Source organism: Lemur catta, chromosome 2 (assembly GCF_020740605.2).
Source record: "Lemur catta isolate mLemCat1 chromosome 2, mLemCat1.pri, whole genome shotgun sequence".
NCBI classification, from domain to species: Eukaryota; Metazoa; Chordata; class Mammalia; order Primates; family Lemuridae; genus Lemur; species Lemur catta.
Genome location: NC_059129.1, coordinates 103,640,181 through 103,658,650, shown reverse-complemented (window position 1 = coordinate 103,658,650; position 18,470 = coordinate 103,640,181). Strand labels below are relative to the sequence as shown.

Here is an 18,470-nt window from a genome sequence, read left to right as displayed (position 1 = left end):
GTAGATAATGTGCATATGTGTGTATGTGTGTGTGTGTCTTTCTTAAAATTAGCTACTTTTTCATGCCCGGCAAGGGGGCAGTTTGTGTGCGTGTGCAAGTGTGTGCCTGTGTGCACACGTGAGCGCAGGCGCATGGGCAGCGAGTCCTCCTTCTGTGGTTACGGGCAGCAAATGATGATGTTTTAGGCAGTGAGAGGAGGTAGGAAGCAGCTCTGGCTTCATAGGCCTCCCATTATCTGCCCCCGTCTCCTTTGGAGCTGGTAATGAATGAGCGCTCTTAACGTTCAAGTTCAATCCCGCCGTGAGACACCTTCTCAGGTGGGCGCACAGAGATAACACGGAGGCCCGGACATTCCTCAGCAGCTTCTTAGCTGGGTGGTGAAAACAAAAATGCCACCTAATTCGTCACTGGCTCTTTCCAGTGAATGAAGGAGGTTTCTGTTTTAAGAAATAAAGTGACATACTGTTGATTCACTGCCCACAGGGAGATTCTGAGCAGAGGCTTCCTAGCCTCTGTAGAAATTTGCATACAACTTCCACTTCCTGCTTCAGAGCCTGTTCTGCTACTTACCTGGGCCCGGACAGGGCGGAAGGAGGCTGAGAGCGACCCAAGGTGGAGAGAGACGCCAAGCAGAGAGCCGACCACCCCCTCGGCCCGGTCTGTCTGTCCGTGGTGGTTCTAAGGTAAGTCATTCAGGGTTGCCACCTGCCTCATCTTTTTTCTTAACCACTGACCCGTTTTCCAAAATATTCTGTGTCTCCTTTACTGAAATAGTCTGCTTTTATTTTCCTCTGCCTTCCTCTCCCCACCTTTAACTTGTTCTCTCGGGCTGAGAAAATGACAGCTAAGTTTCTGCGGCGAGAACATGTTGGGGGTTTAGTATTTCAGACAGGCGAGCTGGGATTAACTCTTTGGGGAGAGGAGGCACACACACTGGTACACGGAGCTGCCTGGGAACAATTTGTTTGGGCATTTAGTGTCCCCACAAGTTTCGATCAAGAATTCAAACCCCAGTTCTCCACGGAGGGAGCCGGGGATGGCAAGGATTAAGTATCTGGCTTCCAGCCCCAGAACACGTCAGTGGCAGAGTGGGAAAGAGAACTCCAAGTTTTCCCAATCTCTGTTTCATGCAGGCAAAAAAAAAAAAAAAAAATCAACACAACATTCTTGGGCCAGGAAGTTCCCCCGAGCTCTGTGCTGGCTGTGAGCTGCTCCTGCAGCCCCCACCCCCAGCCCTCCAGCCCCCCTCCAAGCAACCCTGACATTTGCTGGCGCTGGACGGAGCCTTTGGGGAAAACAAGGAGAGAAGTGCTAGTACTTGATCTTAGAAGCTAATCAAGCCTTCTTGTGACTTTCAAGTTCAAGATGGTCTCTTAGCTATAATAGGGAGATTTTCTTTTTTTTAAAGAACAGGAGAAAAAGAGGCCAATAAATAATTTTTTAAAAGGACAAGAAACTTGGTTTCAGGCTCTTACTCTACTTCTTGTGGTTGCATGACTTAGGCAGTTCACTTGGCTCCCCAGGCCTGGATTTCTTCATCGGTAAAGTGTGCGAGTAGGGAGGGAGGCAGGACTAACATGATTATGTCGAAATTTCCTTCTAGCAAAACAAGGCCAGGGTGGTCCCAGAGGGTTAGCCATAATGGGTGGTCTTAGAAGACTTGTTTTGTTTACTGATTATTCACATAGATTAATTTTACCTCCCACTACCAGTTGGTTAGCCCCTTGAAGAAGAGCAGTTTGTTTCTTAATACTTTTCTATCCCCCAGAACTCAGCAAACGACCAAACACCTCGGAGGTGCTCAGGCTCCTCCCACATAAGCTGCTTTGATTTCTCTTCCACTCCTCTGCTCTCAAGGCAAAAGGTAAAGCAGCGGTCAAGGCAAAAGGCTGGAGGGGCCTGGGCAGCCACGTGGCTCTGCAGGAGGGCTGCCTAAAACTAAGGACTTATGACGGGCTCCAGCCAAATAGGACAAAACCGGGAGTTTCTTGAGTTAGTTCATGTCCCACTTGGGTTACCCGGGAAGAATCATCGTGTGCATTTGCCTGCAGCGTCAAGGCAGGCCAGAGAACTGGCAGGCGAGCCAGGCTCCAGGAGCCAGAGTTACTGACTTAGCTGGAGCTGGCAACAACTCCACCAGTCACCGCGAGCGGGGCCTTTAATGGGAGGGGAAAGGAAACTGTGAAACACATCCTAATACCATGTAAGGGTGATGACTATGATCAGACACATTATTAGATGGTGGATACACTGAATCCTTAACCTTTTCCAAACCACTACTTTTCATTTTTGTTATTGTTTCTTTTCGACAATTACGGTCAATACAGTTCAAACAAACCCTGGCTGGCTGGGATGGGCTGATTCAGGGCTTTTGGTATTGCTAATCTGTGAGACATTAAGGTCCTGGTATATAGTCCTTGTCATGTTTTTAGGTGTTTCTATTTTCCTGGGATGAGAGGACAGGAATTTCAAGATGTTGCACCTGCATTGAGTTCCTGATTTTATGTTCAAATAACGATGCACCATTGTCTAAAATCAGGCTAACTGTTCAGTTGCCAGCCTCGCTTTGATCCTTAAAGGCCACACCACAGTCATTCTTAATCTGGAGCTGCAGCTATAGGTCATTCCATGATGGAGCATCAAGAGGTGGACCATGTGGTTACTCTGCTCTGTTCATTGCATGGGGTGGGCTAACCAGGAATGAAGTCTGAGTGATGCGCCAGCATGTTGGAGGGAAAGGTTCTTAACTCAGGGATACTCATTTTTGGAGGGATCAAGGCAGAAAATGGTAAAGCCTGCTTCTTCCAGGATCAAGGAGTTAGTAACTTTCAAATGTTCTGAAAAGCAAAAGAAGAGGAGAAGACAGTCATATTTGCAGGCATTCTTTAACAGGCACTCAGAAAGATAGATTATGGTGGGGTGGTTTGTCTAAATTAAATCTAGGTTTTACACATCACAAAATGGAAATCTCAGAAATATCCTGAATTCAAATCATTTTTCTACTGCAGGCAATTTTAGATTAGCCTTTAAAAACATATATGAATTGCAGGCAACTGCTGCAAGAAAAAAAGAGAACACAGATGAGGCACATTCAACTTCAAATTCCTTTCAGGTCCAATGAAATGACCCCTAATGTTTGATCACATTTCCTTATCAAAACAATCCTGCAGTCCTTCCGTGAGACAGCATCTGAGGATTGGAATCAAGAAGCTGCCCCCCTGGGCCTCTCCTGTTTCTTCCTAACACATTGTCACCAAGGTACTTTTAGTTCATGAAACCCAGGCTGTCCCTTCTCCCACCGCCATCCTTTGCCTCCTGTGTCCAGCAGGCCTCCTGGGAGCCCACGTGTGCTTGGCTGCCGACTGCTCGGCTCACTGCCCGTGTGTGCTTGGATGTGCGCACAGACCTTCCCGGATACCAGAGTTGTAAACTTGCTGAGGAAGGTGGGCTTCCATCCACGTAGTGGTCCTTAGAGCTGTACCAGTTTGGCTTGGTTCCCTGGTAAGGCAGCTGGAATCAAGCTATCTGGGAGGGATGGGCCTGCCTGGAGCTCCCAGCCTACGTGCCCCTCAACTTCCAGTCTGCAGACCCAGCTGCCTGGGGGCTTGGCAGCTCCCTCAGCAATGAGGGATGCCTGGCTCTCCTCTGCCTCACTGTTTTCCTGCACTCGGGGCTCCACTGCTTTTCCTTTTTCTCCTCCCAGGGTCAACAGGTCTCCCTCTCATCTCTGAACTCTCTTCCTATTCTAAGTCTGCAGTCCCCAACCCCTGGACTGGTACCAGTTTGTGGCCTGTTAGGAACTGGGCCACACAGCAAGAGGTGAACTGTGGCAAGTGAGTGAAGCTTCGTCTGTATTTACAGCTGTTCCCCAGCACGGGCATCACCGCCTCAGCTCCACCTCCTGTCAGATCAGTGGGGGCATTGAAGTCTCATAGGAGCGTGAGCCCTACTGTAAACTGCGCATGCGAGGGATCTAGGTTGCAGCTCCTTATGAGACTCTAATGCCTGATGAGCTGAGGTGGAGCTGAGGCAGTGATGCTAGCACTGGGGAGCAGCTGCAAATACAGATTATCATTAGCAGAGACGTTTGACTGCACAGTAAATGTGATGCATTTCAATCATCCTGAAACCATCCCCCCCACTGCTCCCATCCATGGAAAAATTGTCTTCCATGAAACCAGTCCCCGGTGCCTAAAAGTTTGGGGACCACTGTTCTAAGCTGTCTGCCCAAACCCTCCCTGGCTCACTGGCTTACCCTGTAACACTCTTGCTTTGTACCTGTGTTCTTTCCTTTCCTTCCAATTGCCCCTTCTTGTACACAGTAATACTTACAAATTACAATTATTTTTATATATGTCTCTCTTCTACACCAATAAAGGGCAAATAAAAAATTTCTTTTAAGATTTTCCCACTTTCCTTACTTCTCTCCTCTTGTATTCTTTCTTCCTTTCTAGCCCTTCCTCTTCCTATCCGGATTTTCCTTTTCTCCCTGCTTCCTCTCCCTCACTCTGTAGCCTGGACTGAATTAGGGATCCCGCATATGTGCTTACAGAAACCATCTTCTGAAAAACAAAACAAAACAATGTCAACAACAACAGCAAAAAACCATGGCCTGGCTGAGGTTGTTCTCTAAATGTTTACTACCATTTCCAATGTGGTGGAGTCAGTATGTTCCCATTAGTCTGTGTCCTCCTTAGTTAGTAGCTCAGAGGAGTCCCGGAGCAAACTTGCTCAAATCGGGTCAGTTCACACTGCGCTGCCTTCAGCCTGATGTGAGTCTTACTGTGCAGGGTTATGTCCAAGGGCCAGTAAACGTTCCCTTGTCTCCAGGGCTCATCACTGTTTCAAATCCTCTGGCAAACCTAATGGAAGAACTTCTCCGTCTGGGAAATTCTGCAAGTAAACTTGGAAGTGTTTGTTCACTGGAGTTTGATTCTGGGCCAAACAGTTCGCTCAAAACCAACCTTCCACTAAGCAAACCAATGTCATGAAAGTTTGCATGCGTTTGGGCAGTAAACAAAGAACATTAATGAGTTTAAAGATTTTTTTTATAATAAAATCCATCACTTTTAGACACTTATAAAAAAAATGATTCTCTAGGGAATGAAGTAAGACCTTGAGAGTCTGTAAGTGAAAGTATCTGATCCAAATTGGACCTGAGGACCCTCCTAAGTGTAAATTGGGAGGATCCCAATTTAATATATAAATATAATGCCCACCTGAAATATTCATGCTGTGTGTCTCCAGGACTCTTCAACCCTATTTTTGACCCAAAGAAAGCTTAAAAAAAAAAAAAAAAAAATTCAAGCAGTTGGTGAACACCAAGCCCTGATTATTTCAGAGCTGTTAATGTGGTTTATTAATTACTCAGGCTGCTCACTCCTGCCCTTCCTCTGGTCCTTGCTGTGCTATTTGTCTTCTTCCAGGGACATACACCTTCATTAAATCCCATCCGTCCTTGCCTCAGAGTCGTCCCCTGGAAGATATCCCTTCTCTAGATGCATCACCATTTATCATCACCCTTTGTTTGTGCTCTGTCAACCAGTTTTCAATTTATTTTGAATTCAGTTTATGATTAAAATTTAATGAGATCCAATCAAGTGCTTTTCTCAAATCAAGATGCCTCTGCAGTCTCCTCCGTATCCTCTATTGTAATGGCACGAGGGAAGCTACCGCAGGTTTCCAGCCTGGCGATTCTTTATAGAACACAGGTGGCGTGTTTCCATGTCTCCTTAGCCTCAAGGTGAGTGGTTCAGAAACATATTTATTCCAGAAGCTTCTAGGGGTTATGTGGCTTCCCTCTCCCCTTTTTCCCTCCCAAACAGCTGTACCAGTCAGTGCTCCCGGCCGAGATACAAGCAGTTAAGTGCACAGGCTCTGGTGCTGACCTGCTTAGATTTGATTCCTTGCTCTGCTACTTCCTGGCCATGTGACCTCGGAAAAGTTACTTAACCTCCTGGTGCCTCAGTTCCCTTATCTGTAAAATGGAACTAACAATAGTACCTATCAAATAGTGTGGCTATGAGGATTAAATAAGTTAATACATATACAACTCTTGTACAGAATTTCCCACATAGTAACCTTTCAGTAAATATTAACAATGATTGCTAACACAGAGTAAGGTTTCTTATGTGTACCCTTTTCATGAGGTTTGTATTGTGATTTATCAACATGATCTACTTCAGCAGTAACTACAACCCTCAGGCCAAAGGTGACTCATGGGCTATTTTTGCATCATCCTATTGTTAAGAATGGTTTTTATATTTTTAAAGGGTTGTTACAAAAAAAAATGAAAATAAAACAGAGCAGAATATGAGACAGAGACAGCATGTGGCCCACAAAGCATAAACTATTTACTATCTGGCCTTTTGCAGAATGAAAGTGCCAATGCCAGTCTATATGGCTTAACGGAAAGAGCTGGGAGGTCTATAGGCTGGATGTAGCTTCACCAATCTTCACTGGCTTCACCCATGTCAAGTGACTTTGGAAAAGCTACTTAACGCATCCAAGCCTCTGTAAAATGGGAATGGCAAAGTGGTAGCACTTGCCCTGCATATGGTCCTGGCTTGTTTTAAAAGCTAAATGAGATGATGTGTATTCAAGGTGCCAGAAATTACTCACATATACACATGTTGTTTAAAAAGATATGGTCTCTGTAACTTAGCTTAATAGAATAGTGTTAGCATTTCGGTATAAAACCAAGGAAACATAGTCTAGACAAATCACTTGTTGCAGTAAAAATAATAACAAAACAATAATTGCTTTTTGAGAGTTTGATATGGGCCAAGTTCTACATTCAGCACTTTATCTATATCGTCTTTTTATCCTCACAACACCCCTGTGGGGGCAAGTGTTGCTGTTTTCCCCATCTTGCAGATGAGAAAAAACGAGTCTGGAAGAAATTAAGTAATTTTTCCAAGGTCACACATCTAATGGTGCAACTGGCAGAGAGAGAATTTAAACCTAGGGAGTCTGAATCCAGAGCCTGTGCATTTAAGTACTGCACACTTTCCCACATCCTAGAAACCTGTGTTGATTTAGGGTAAGCCCATCCGGAAGGCAGCAGCCACGGGCAACCGTGAACGTGGGCATTAGATCTGTTCACGTGTGCCCTGAGAGAGACTTGCTTCCTATGTGGGCCGGAGTGGGGCCTAACAGACCTGTAGGAAGGGAGGCAGGCACGAGGAGAGGGAAAGAAGCTTTTGATAAACTGAGATCAGAAAGATAGTGTTGTGAAGACTAACAGGCCCTGTTTCAAGAAACTATTAAGGCAGGATGTGCTACAGGAGGATAATGCTGCTGGGAACAGACATGAGCAGAGTTGGAGGCAGCTCAAGGGAGTTGACTAAGAGCTGTGGACAGAAAAAAAAAAGAAAAAGAAAAAGAGGGGGGTGAAGCATGGGAAAGTGTGTAATGGGACATCAAAGGAGCATTGTCACAGGGGATGTTGAGGCTGTGGACATCTGGAGAAGATTGTATCTGCAAAACCAGGCTGCTGGGGTAGAGCAGAGGAGCCCAGAGGAAGGTCTCAGGCCCAAGGAGGCAAAAAGGAAGCCACAGTGAGAGACTGACAGAGGGATTTGAAGAAAGATGCTGGTCAGATCCAAGAGTGAGAGCCACGCTCACAGTCCAAAGGGTAATAGGATTCCAGAGCAGAACAGCTACTGTCTTTGGGGTCAATGAGAACTAGACTCACATACCCACCTGTTCTCTCTGGTTGTATGTCCCTGGGACCAGCCTCTACTCCCAGCTCATGCCCACCCATGCTTACCTGGGCAAATGTTCTCACCCTCGACTGAAGTGTTTTCTGTATTTCAAGAGACATGTTCACTCTCTCCTGGGTGGTCTCATGAGTTCCTCATTTGCACTGGTTCTTAATCTTTGTGAACATCAGAATCACTAGTGCAGCTTTTCCTTTTCATTTTTTATCTTTTAAGTAAATATACATGTACTTGGTACAAAACTTAAAAGGTATAAAATGTTCTGTAAAGCAAATCTCCTTCCTGCTCCATTCTTAGTCATCCAGTTCCCTTCCCAGAAGCGACCACTCACTCTGCTGATTTCTTACAAGATGACAGATGTATATACAATCTTACATCGTATGAAGGATGGCATCCCCTACACACTGTTGCACTCTTTATTTTTTTTTAACTTAAAAATAAATCTTAGAGGCTGGGTGCAGTGGCTCATGCCTGTAATCCTAGCACTTTGGAAGGCTGAGGCAGGAGGATTGCTTGAGGCCAGGAGTTCAAGACCAGCCTAAGCAACATAGCAAGAGCCTGTCTCTACAAAAAATGCAAAAATTAGCTGGACGTGGTGGCACACGCCTGTAGTTCCAGCTACTCAGGAGTCTGAGGCAGGAGGATCACTTGAACCCAGGAGTTTGAGGCTGCAGTGAGCTATGATGAAGCTACTGCACTCTAGCCCAGGAAACACAGCAAGACCTTATCCTAAAAAATCAACCAATCATTAAATCTTAGAGATAGTTCCATTTCAGTTCACACAGCACTTTCTCATTCTTTTTAAAGGATGTGAGGTATTCATTGTACAAATGTATTACAGTTTAAAAAATCAGAACTTTGGCTGGGCATGATGCCTGTAATCCTAGTACTTTAGGAGGCCAAAGCCAGAGGATCACTTGAGGCCAGGAGTTTGAGACCAGCCTGAGCATCACAGCAAGACCTTGTCTCTACAAAAAATAGAAAAATTAGCTGAGTGTGGTATTGCGCATCTGTAGTCCCAGCTACTCAGGAGGCTGAGGAAAGAGGATCACTTGAGGCTGGGAATTTGAGGTTGCAGTGAGCTATGATGACACCACTGTACCAGGCAACAGGGAGAGATCATATCTCAAAGACAAAAAACAAAACACAAAAAACCTTTTTGGACATGTGAGTCGTTTCTGGTCTTTGCTATTATAAACATTGCTGCATTGCCTGTCTTCATAGCCTTTTCATTTCACACAATGTGGACATATCTGTGCAGAGGAAGTTCTTGGAAGTGAAATTATTAGGTCAAAAGGCATAAGCTTTTTAAATTCTGATAGTTATTGACAAATTATACAGATTACATTCCCCTTAGCAAAATACGAGAGAATTTGTTTACCTGTGGGATTTAGACAATAATACAGGGAAGCCTGGCTTCACTTTGGAGTTTCTGGGTGTGGGGCCTGGGCCTCTGTATCAGGAGCCTCAGAGGGGGATTCTGCACCAGAAACTCCGCTGGTTTTCCTCACCCTCCAGCCTCTCCCGTCCCCCAGGGACTGGCCACAGTGCTGATGAGCCTGAGACCACCCAGGCCACTGCCAGCTCTACAGCTCCAGGGCCCTAGCTGGCAGGTCTTCTGTCCCCCTTGGGGGTCAGTGCTTTCTCCCTAGGTCCTGGCCAGAAAACAGGGCTTTTCCACTTCAACCCAGGTGCCACCCTCTCTTAGGGACTGGAGCACAGGCCACACCAGGGTGACAACCACGTGGACAGCATATGGAGAAGGCCTGGAAGAAAACAGGGGAAAATGGAAATGGCTAGCAGTGGTGAAACACTGACTGATTTTTTTTTAAATGCATGGTATTTTTACAACATTGACATTAAAGATAAAACTACCCTCTTCAGGATAACCCACTAATCTGCCTGTGGCTCCCTGGTGTGGCTTTGTGTATAACTGTCCTCTGTGACTGGCTTGGAGGGGTTGGCAGGGTTGGCCACATCCTGCCAGTCCTGGCTGGGGTCTGGGTCTGGGAGGGGCCCATGTGGTAGTGGCAGGCATGCTCCACCCTCTTTCTTCTGGCCGAAGCTTTGCAGACGCACAAACAGACCGGCACCTCCCTGCCTGGAGCCCAAGAGCAGATGCTCCCATCCAATGGCTGGTGGAACCACTTTTATTGGCCAAGTGAGGGTTGTAGGCAACCCTGTTCATGGGCAGGACCTGGTAGGCATGCCCCAGACCTACCTTGGGGGCGAATACATAGTGGGCATTTAATAAATATTTGGGAGAGGAAAAAAGAGAAGAGGAAGGTCACCCAAGTGGCATTATTTTAAGAACCTTGAGGACTAGGCACACCAGACGCTCCTTGCTCCCTGCCATGGAGCCTGACACTCTCATTGTCAGCAGCCCTTCCAGCTACGTGGATATGCCCCCTCTCTGAAATTGGTATCAATCGCTTTTTCATTCAACAAACCATTATTGAGCACCTCCTGTGTGCCAAGTGCAGTTCTAGGTGTTGAGAATATTGCTGTAAATAGAACAGTCTAAAATCATGGCCTCATGATGCCTACATTCTGGAGGGAGGGAAGTGGCAATAAACAAACAAGGAATTTACAAATTTAGTGTCCCATGAAGCAGGAACAACACATGCAAAGGCCCTGCGGTAGGGCCTTTGGTTTTTCTGTGTGTTTTCTCTCTTGAGCTGGATCATAAACAACTTGAAGTAGAAATAATGTTTTATATGATTACATTTCACTGTATGCCATTTTGTACCTCTTGAATTTTGTATCACTTACAGATATTTAAAAAGTAAAAAAAGAAATTTAGTTGAGCTTGTACCTCAGAAGGGGGACACACAGCATAGAGTTGGACACATAGCTGGGCTCAGTAATTATTTGCTGTTTGAGTATTTGACAGCGACATGTTTGAAACATCAGGGTCCATTTTGCTTTTTAAAGATTACTAACCCCATAGCTTTACTAACAGGTCGTTCATTGCCTTGCCAGGTTTATTTACTGTCATCTGAAGGGCTATATGTTCCTTTTCAGACCAGTTTTAACTGTAGAATCCCTACCATAGGATGGACCTCAGATTCCCAGTTATATGAGATGACCACATTCATCATCGATTTCTTTTTTTACCTTCCTCCAAGCCCCTGAAGGCCTTTCAGCTAAAAGAGTAGAATTTGCAACTTTTTTTTTGGTAGGGAAGCACTTCTAGGGTATTCACATTTGAAAACGCAGGGATAATACAAACAGTTGTACCTGAAGAGCAAGCAATGAAAATGAAGCCCATGGCAAGATACGGTGGACAGAATTCAGTTCTCTTGTTAGTTGGCTCACTTTGTGCCTCTCTGTGCCGCCCATTCAGCTGTGGGCCCACAGATGCACGCAGGAGATTACACAACGCTCAGCCAGCCCTTGAGAAAATGCTTTTGTTTCCTGACCAGCTGAAGCACGTGTTGTACAGCACATTCACTTTCATAGCTGTAAAAAATTGTAAGAAAGGAAAACAATGGTGAACATTTTAAAATAATAAAAAGTCAAAATATTTGGGCTTTTTTTTGGGGGGGGGCGGTTAGTTCTTGCTCACTTCAGTGATTTCTAATCCCTTTAGGTGATGAGCTCTCTTTTCTGCAGAGCCAAGGAGCAAGGGTGTGCACAGCCTGGAAAGGAGGCAGACAGGGGAAGGGAACGTCTGGGGAACGAGGGAGGACCAGCCAGACGTTAGACGCTGAAGGAGGTTTCTGTTGTGGCAGAAAACAGTGCAAGGGTTGTTGTGCAGCAGGTGGGTAAGTCTGATACCAAGTGGGGTGGGAGAAGTGTCCAAGTGTTCATTTGGCAGGGAGCAGGGAGGTATCTTTATAGGCAGTTAGAATGCATTTAGGAGCAAACTGCTACCCCCACCTCTGCGAAAGGGGACATTTTAAAATGCGTGCTGCCATGTTCCCATTGGATTGGGTACGGGGAGCAAGAGAAAGTGAATTCGTGTTCTTTAAAACTTGCCTTAGAATAATAATTTAGGTTCTCTGTGACTTTAAGCACAGTAAGCCTTCAGTAAACGTTTGTGGTTGAAATGCTGCAGGGATCCAAAGGAAGAATTTAACAATCCATACACAATCCCTTTTCTCTCTCTGGTATTTGAAGTATGCCATGCACAAGGCCTCGCACAGAATGAACCTCTGGGATTTTTTTCTTTTTCACTTGCTGGCTTGCTCTGCTACGACACCTGCTCTGCAGCCTCCTGCAAACCTCCAGCGCCCCAGGCAGCCTGTCCCCACCCTGCCTCCTCTCTCCCCTGGAGCCGACAAGTCATCTCAACCAGCTTCTCAACCAGCTCCACGAAAAGGCAGGGGTAGTTTTCTGTGGGCTAAGGGCTAGTGTAGCGAGCCTTGCTAGTTCCACTGCCGCACCACAAACCCGATGGCTGGGCCACCTTCGTTGCAGGCATAGCGCCCAGAGGGAATTAAGTCCTCAAGATGACCTAAGTGGAAAATGTCACTGTGACTTTTTTTAGTGTGTTTTATACTTGGGCTTTATTTGTTTTTCAAAACTTTTATTTTTTTAATCAAGCAGTAGTCAAATGGAGCAAAATTTTAAAAGTTCAAAAGATGAAAACTCTCCCTCCCACTTCTCTCCCCCAGCTTAGTTCCATCCTCAAAGGCAACGAATGTCCCAATGTCTGTGTGTCCTCCACACCTGTCACATATACAAGCAGAGACACAGATACAAACATACACGTACACATTCCCCTCTCATTTTTTTAACACAAAATTATTCTGCACCTTGCATTTTTTAAAATCACTGAATATATCTTGGAGATCATCCCTGATCAGTTACTGAGATCTATTTCATCATGCATTCCGAACACACACGAGTAGCCCACATTATGATAATTTCTCTTCCCTCAGTACTCGGCAGCTGATTTTCATCTGTGTTTTCCCCTTGCTGGTGAATGATTTCTACCACAGGATGGTCCAGCCACATTCTTTGAATTGTGTTCCAGATAAAATATCTTAATAAGCATTAGTGCTCTTGCCTAGAGGATAAGTAAACAATTTTATGTGATTGGGGCTGTGCAAGCACATTGGTGTCACACTACGGTTCATTTAAGCCACATCCTGAAAGAGGTCCCTTAAGGTCATAACGTGAGGACTCCAAGAATTGATCTGTCTTCTGAGGCTATGGCATGTTTTCTCTCGTTCCAGAAACTAGAATGAACCGAAGTATTCCTGTGGAGGTTGATGAATCAGAACCATACCCAAGTCAGTTGCTGAAACCAATCCCAGAATATTCCCTGGAAGAAGAATCAGAACCACCTGCTCCAAATGTAAGGAACATGGCACCCAACGGCTTGTCTGCACCCCAAGCCCCTCACTATTCCTCCGGAGACTTTTCTCAAGCTCACCCACCCCTGAAACTTGCAAATCCCCAGCGGCCTGTGTCCCAGCAGGTCACTTGCCTGCGCACGAAAGTTCTGGAGGAGAGTGAAGACAGCTTCTGCAGGAGACACCCAGACCCGGGCAAAGATTTTCCCTCAGGCTGCTCTACAGCCAGCAAGCCTGCGTCTGAGTCTGTGGTTGGAGTTCTCCCCCTAGAACAACAGTTTTCGTTTATGGAAAAACGTAATCAATGGCTGGGCTCTCAGCTTTCAGCAGCTTCTCCTGACACTGGTCATGACTCAAGCAAATCAGACCAAAGTTTACCTAATGCCTCAGCAGACTCCTTGGGAAGGAGCCAAGAGACGGTGCAACGGCCCCAGCCCCACAGGGGCCGGGCAGCCCTGGATCTGCCTACGATAGACACGGGGTACGATTCCCAGCCCCAGGATGTCCTGGGCATCAGGCAGCTGGAAAGGCCCCTGCCCCTCACCTCCATGTGTTACCCCCAGGACCTCCCCAGACCTCTCAGGTCCCGGGAGTTCCATCAGTTTGAACCTCAGAGGTATCCAGCGTGTGCACAGGTGCCGCCGCCCAATCCTCCCCTGCACGCTCCGTGGAACTATCATTACCATTGTCCCGGAAGTCCCAATCACCAGCCGCCATGTAAGTGATCTTTACCTGCTCTGGACATTCTGGGCTGGGTGACTGAGGGAGCAAGGGCCTCGCACCAGTGCCTCCCATCACTAGACCAGCAGGCAGGTCAGAATGCAGGGAGGGCCTTCTGCTTCTCACCGGGGCTTCCCACGTGTGGTTGGATTTGGAAGGGGCCTTTGGAGAACGCTTTTTCTTAGCCTAAAGCCTGTCCCACTTGGAACCCCCTTCTCTAGGAAACTTTAAGGACAAAACAGATTCCTCTGTCTGGGTTATTTCAACTGAAACATGCCTAGAGGCAAGGAGATGACCCAAACGATTTCTAGAAAACTTATCTGGTGTTCTAATTCTTAGGCACCTAGGTTCTTCCTTCTCTTCATGTTTCTTTCCCATGTTAGACTTGGCAGAGGACTTAGTCAAAGACAAAACAAAACAAAAATTGGTCAGAAGTTTCCCAGAGTGTCACTGAGACTCTTGGATTCATGCCATTACATGGAGATGAAGTTACTCCTGTGATTCTACTGCTTAAACCCCTTTGGAGACTTAAGCTGTCCACATCTACCCTACATTCCAGCCATACCCAAGGACTGATAGGCCCCTAACTTGTCACGCTGTCTCTCATCTCCATTCATTTGCCCCTGCTCTTCTCTCTGCCCAGGGTGGTCTTCCCTGTCTTGTGTGTTTGGCCCAGTTTCTATACATCTTTTTTTTTTTTGATGGTGTTATTGCAATCTAATTTATGTAACGTTCCCCCTTTACCCATTTTAAGTGTACCAATCAATGAAATTTAGTATATTTACAGAGTTATACAGCTACCATCATATATATCTTTTAAGACTTAAGTGTCCCTCTAGAAACCTCCTCAGATCACTCTGTCCCTTAGGCCCTCTGTCTCCCCTGTGCTCTGGCTCTGTTGGGACACTTGACACCAGTATGGCATCTAATGATATACTTGTCTCCTCTCCTTCCAGACTGCAAGCTTTTGCACATCAGCAAAGCTCTACTCTCAATCCATAGTTCCCCAGCATTTAGCACAATGCCTGGCATATACTAGACTATCAATAAACTACTTCTGAATGAATGAATAATGTGCATCAGTACAGTAAGCCTCTCTGAAAGTAATAAAGTCTTAGATTGAGATAAAAGGTTCATCACCATTCTTAATGTTAAATCTCTGCTGAGGCCACTAGAAAATAATAATAGGGCTTTACAGAAGAAACACAGGACTGTGAGATGTGTTGTTTTTCCTAGCAAATAAACACTAAACAAAAAGTAGTTTCAAATAGTATAAGAAGAGTCTGCCCAAAGGCCTGATGCCCAGCTATAAAATAAATGATAGAAATAATCATAAATGCTATAATCAACCATACTTTATGTATTGGTACTTGTATACTCTGTATAAAGCTTCCTAAAGTGAATTAAGCAATATAGTAATTCATAAATTTTTTTTTTTTTAATAAAAGAAGGAGAGGGACCTGGTGTGGTGGCTCACACTCGTAATCCCAGCACTTTGGAGGCCAAGGTGAGAGGCTCACTTGAGCCAAGGAGTTTGAGACCAGCCTAGATAACATAGTGAGACCTCATCTCTACATAAAAATTAAAAATTAGGCCGGGCACGGTAGCTCACGCCTGTAATCCTAGCACTCTGGGAGGCCGAGGCGGGTGGATTGCTTGAGGTCAGGAGTTCGAGACCAGCCTGAGCAAGAGCGAGACCCCGTCTCTACTAAAAACAGAAAGAAATTATATGGCCAACTAAAAATCTATATAGAAAAAATTAGCCGGGCATAGTGGCGCATGCCTGTAGTCCCAGCTACTCGGGAGGCTGAGGCAGTAGGATCACTTAAGCCCAGGAGTCTGAGGTTGCTGTGAGCTAGGCTGACGCCACGGCACTCATTCTAGGCTGGGCAACAGAGCGAGACTGTGTCTCAAAAAAAAAAAAAAAATTAACCGGGCATGGTGGTGCATTTATGGAAAAATATCCTAGCTAGTAGTCCTAGCTACTTGGGAGACTGAGACAGGAGGATTGCTCGAGCCCAGGAGTTTGAGGTTGCAGTATATAATCATGCCACTGCACTCTAGCCTGGGTGACAGAGCTAGACTGTCTCAAAAAAAAAAAGATAATTTTTCTGATCATAACAGTAATATTTGGTCACCCCCCAAAACTCAAATATGCCCAAAAGTTCAAAAAAGAAAATTAAAAGTATTCATATTTCTACCACCCAAATATAATTCCTTGTTAACGTCTTGACGCATTTACTTCTGGTATTTTTTCTTTGCCTATATATTTAATATAAAATTGAAATAATTTCCAATGCCATTGCACTTCTAGCATCATTTAAAAATGATGCATCATGTTTCATCATTGGATAGACCAAATTGTTACTAACTTATTGTCTATTGTTGGTCATCTTAAAGTTTCCAGTTTTCTGATCCAATAAGCAATACTATGACAAACATCGTGCATATAAATTTTTATCTGCATTTCTGATTAACTCCTTAGATTAACATGCAGAATTATGAATACTTAGTCAAAGGCTTTGTGATACAGTCCCAAGCAGTTGACGTTACCTACTAACAGGAGAAAGCCTCAACGTGATAGACCAAAAAAGCGTTGACTCAATATTAAAATAAGGACACCATGAAGACCTTCCCACTGGAAAATATTTTTCCTGTTGTTGAAGGCTGAAATGGCACCGTTAGCAATCCAGTCTTTAGAGTAAGCACTGCCCCTCGGGGCAGGCTCCTTGGAAAGGCAAACACTCCCAAGTGGGAACACTTCTTGTTTCTATTACCGCAGGACCTGCTTTCTTTCATCAGTTTGCCTTCCCCTGGTCTCTGTGTTATACCCTATGGTGAGGGTTGAGGGCGACATCTGGGATCCTGGGTGTGAAGAGAGGTGTTGAAAGACCGAGAAGAGAGAACGTGGACAGGAGACCGGGGTAATTCACAGAAGATATACCAACAGCCAATACACATATGAAACTAAGCTTAATATCACTAGATTTAAGAAGTGCAAACTTTTTAAAGATACAGTGTGCAAAAATAAAAACCTTGGGCAACAGCCAGTGTATTCGTGGGATTATAAGGAAATGAATACACCCAGTCACTCCTGGTAGGAGTGTAAATTGGTGCAATCCGCTGGAAGGCAATTTCACTCTATCAAAATTTTCTATGTGCTTATTCTTTGGCCCGGCAGTTTCACTTGTAGGAATCTTATAGAACATTAAACAAGCATATAAAAATACGTGACCAAAGATGTTTGTTAAAGCATTGTTGTATTAGAGTAAAAATGAAAACAACTACAATGCCTATGAATGAGGGGTGAGATAAGCAGTTTGTGACTTGTTTATACAGTGGACTGCTAGGCCCATGTTACACAGGCTAAAATACACATTCTGACATAAAAAAGATTAAGCTGAAATGCATGAAATGCAGTGTTGATCCCACACGTGCTAATTTTTAAAAACTATATATGTTTGTATGTATGTGTTAAAAGGTCTAGAAGGGTCGACCCAGCTGTTCACAGTGATCACGGGGGAGGGGGAAACAGGGAATGAAGAGGAGACAGGGATATTTTCCTTCTAACTTTATATATTTGTATTTTTTTTATTTTTTTGCTACAAACAAGTATTAATTTAAAAATAGGTAAAAGTCGAAAAGAAAAAAGTAAGGGGAAGTGAGAGTGTGCAGGTGAGCTCGCCCTCACTCATCCTGTGCGTGCCTTGGCCCCGGCTCCCGAGGGCTTCTAATCCCAGGAAGAGGGTGAGGGCTGCCCAGCACTTACAGTTTTTCTTCAGGGCATTGCAACCCCGGAATATTCAAGAGGCTTCCAGCAGCAATGACTCCCACGAAGGTCGCTGTGAGGATTAAATGAGATAATGTATTAAAGGCACTAGGAAAGTGGCTGGCTGGTAGTAAGCCCTCAATACTAGCAGCTTTTAGTTATTACTGTTATTATTTAAATGGACCCTGCAGCCCTGTCCTGCAGAGTGCCCCTCTACTTCCAGATTCCTCTCACTGGCACAGATTTTAAGTATTCAGAGCAGGTGTACAAATGCTTAGTTTCATGTCAGGGCTATAACTGCACTTAATTGCCAACAAAATCACTTCAAAAGAGCTGTTCACTTAAGGGATGCTTGTGCAGTTGGAAACCATGGCTACGTGGCTCTACTCAGCTTTAGAAGAGCATTACTTCCTTACCCGTTAATGAATATATAAATAAATAATGATCACCATGCAAATGGCATATCTTAGCTTTTTGCAAGTTAAAGCAAAAATGGATACTGGTCACCCCTTTCATGTAAAAAAAAAAAAGTTTTCAAAGCAGGTGAAAATGAGAAAGGGAATAAGCCTGTGTTTTCTCCTCACCCCACCCCCTGGAGAAGTCGGCCTCCTACTGCCTCAGAATCCTTCCACTGAAGGTCACCAGAATAGAGTTCATGGCTGTACAATCACATAACAACCCACGATGCAAATATACTGGGAAAAAAAGAGGAATTAAGTCAAAAGAGCCCTTACCTTATTATGAAATTTTTGCTTTCTCTACCAAGGAGACTGAATAAAATAAAACTATGGGCACACACCTATCATTGCTCCTATGGACCAAAAAAAGTGATTATTGTATGCTAGAATGCATGCACAATTAAAGTACGGAAAAAATAAACCAGATGAAAGAAATGATAAAGAAGGAGTTGCCTTTCAAGAACCACAGCTGCGTGCAGCTGTGGGAGTTCCTGTAAC

The 18,470-nt window shown here is 44.8% G+C and overlaps 1 protein-coding gene and 1 long non-coding RNA gene across 3 annotated transcripts in view; one reads left to right on the top strand and one right to left on the bottom strand.

Annotated features, from left to right (window-relative positions):
• The first annotated feature begins 323 nt into the window (after positions 1–323).
• TRAF3IP2 (TRAF3 interacting protein 2) overlaps positions 324–18,470 on the top strand; it is a 41,237-nt gene continuing 23,090 nt past the window's right edge. Inside the window, exons 1-2 of one of the 2 annotated variants that reach the window (XM_045544195.1) lie at positions 324–684; positions 12,906–13,742. In XM_045544195.1, the coding sequence (XP_045400151.1) occupies positions 12,914–13,742 (829 nt within the window). In that variant the 5' untranslated portion in view covers positions 324–684; positions 12,906–12,913. Of the gene's footprint in view, positions 685–11,377; positions 11,486–12,905; positions 13,743–18,470 lie in introns of those variants that run through there. The other variant, XM_045544196.1, reaches the window with a different exon arrangement.
• LOC123633174 lies at positions 9,434–17,593 on the bottom strand. The gene is made up of 3 exons (XR_006733556.1): positions 17,515–17,593; positions 10,963–11,184; positions 9,434–9,488 (listed from the first exon to the last, which is right to left on the bottom strand). It is a non-coding gene; the product is annotated as an uncharacterized LOC123633174 (long non-coding RNA).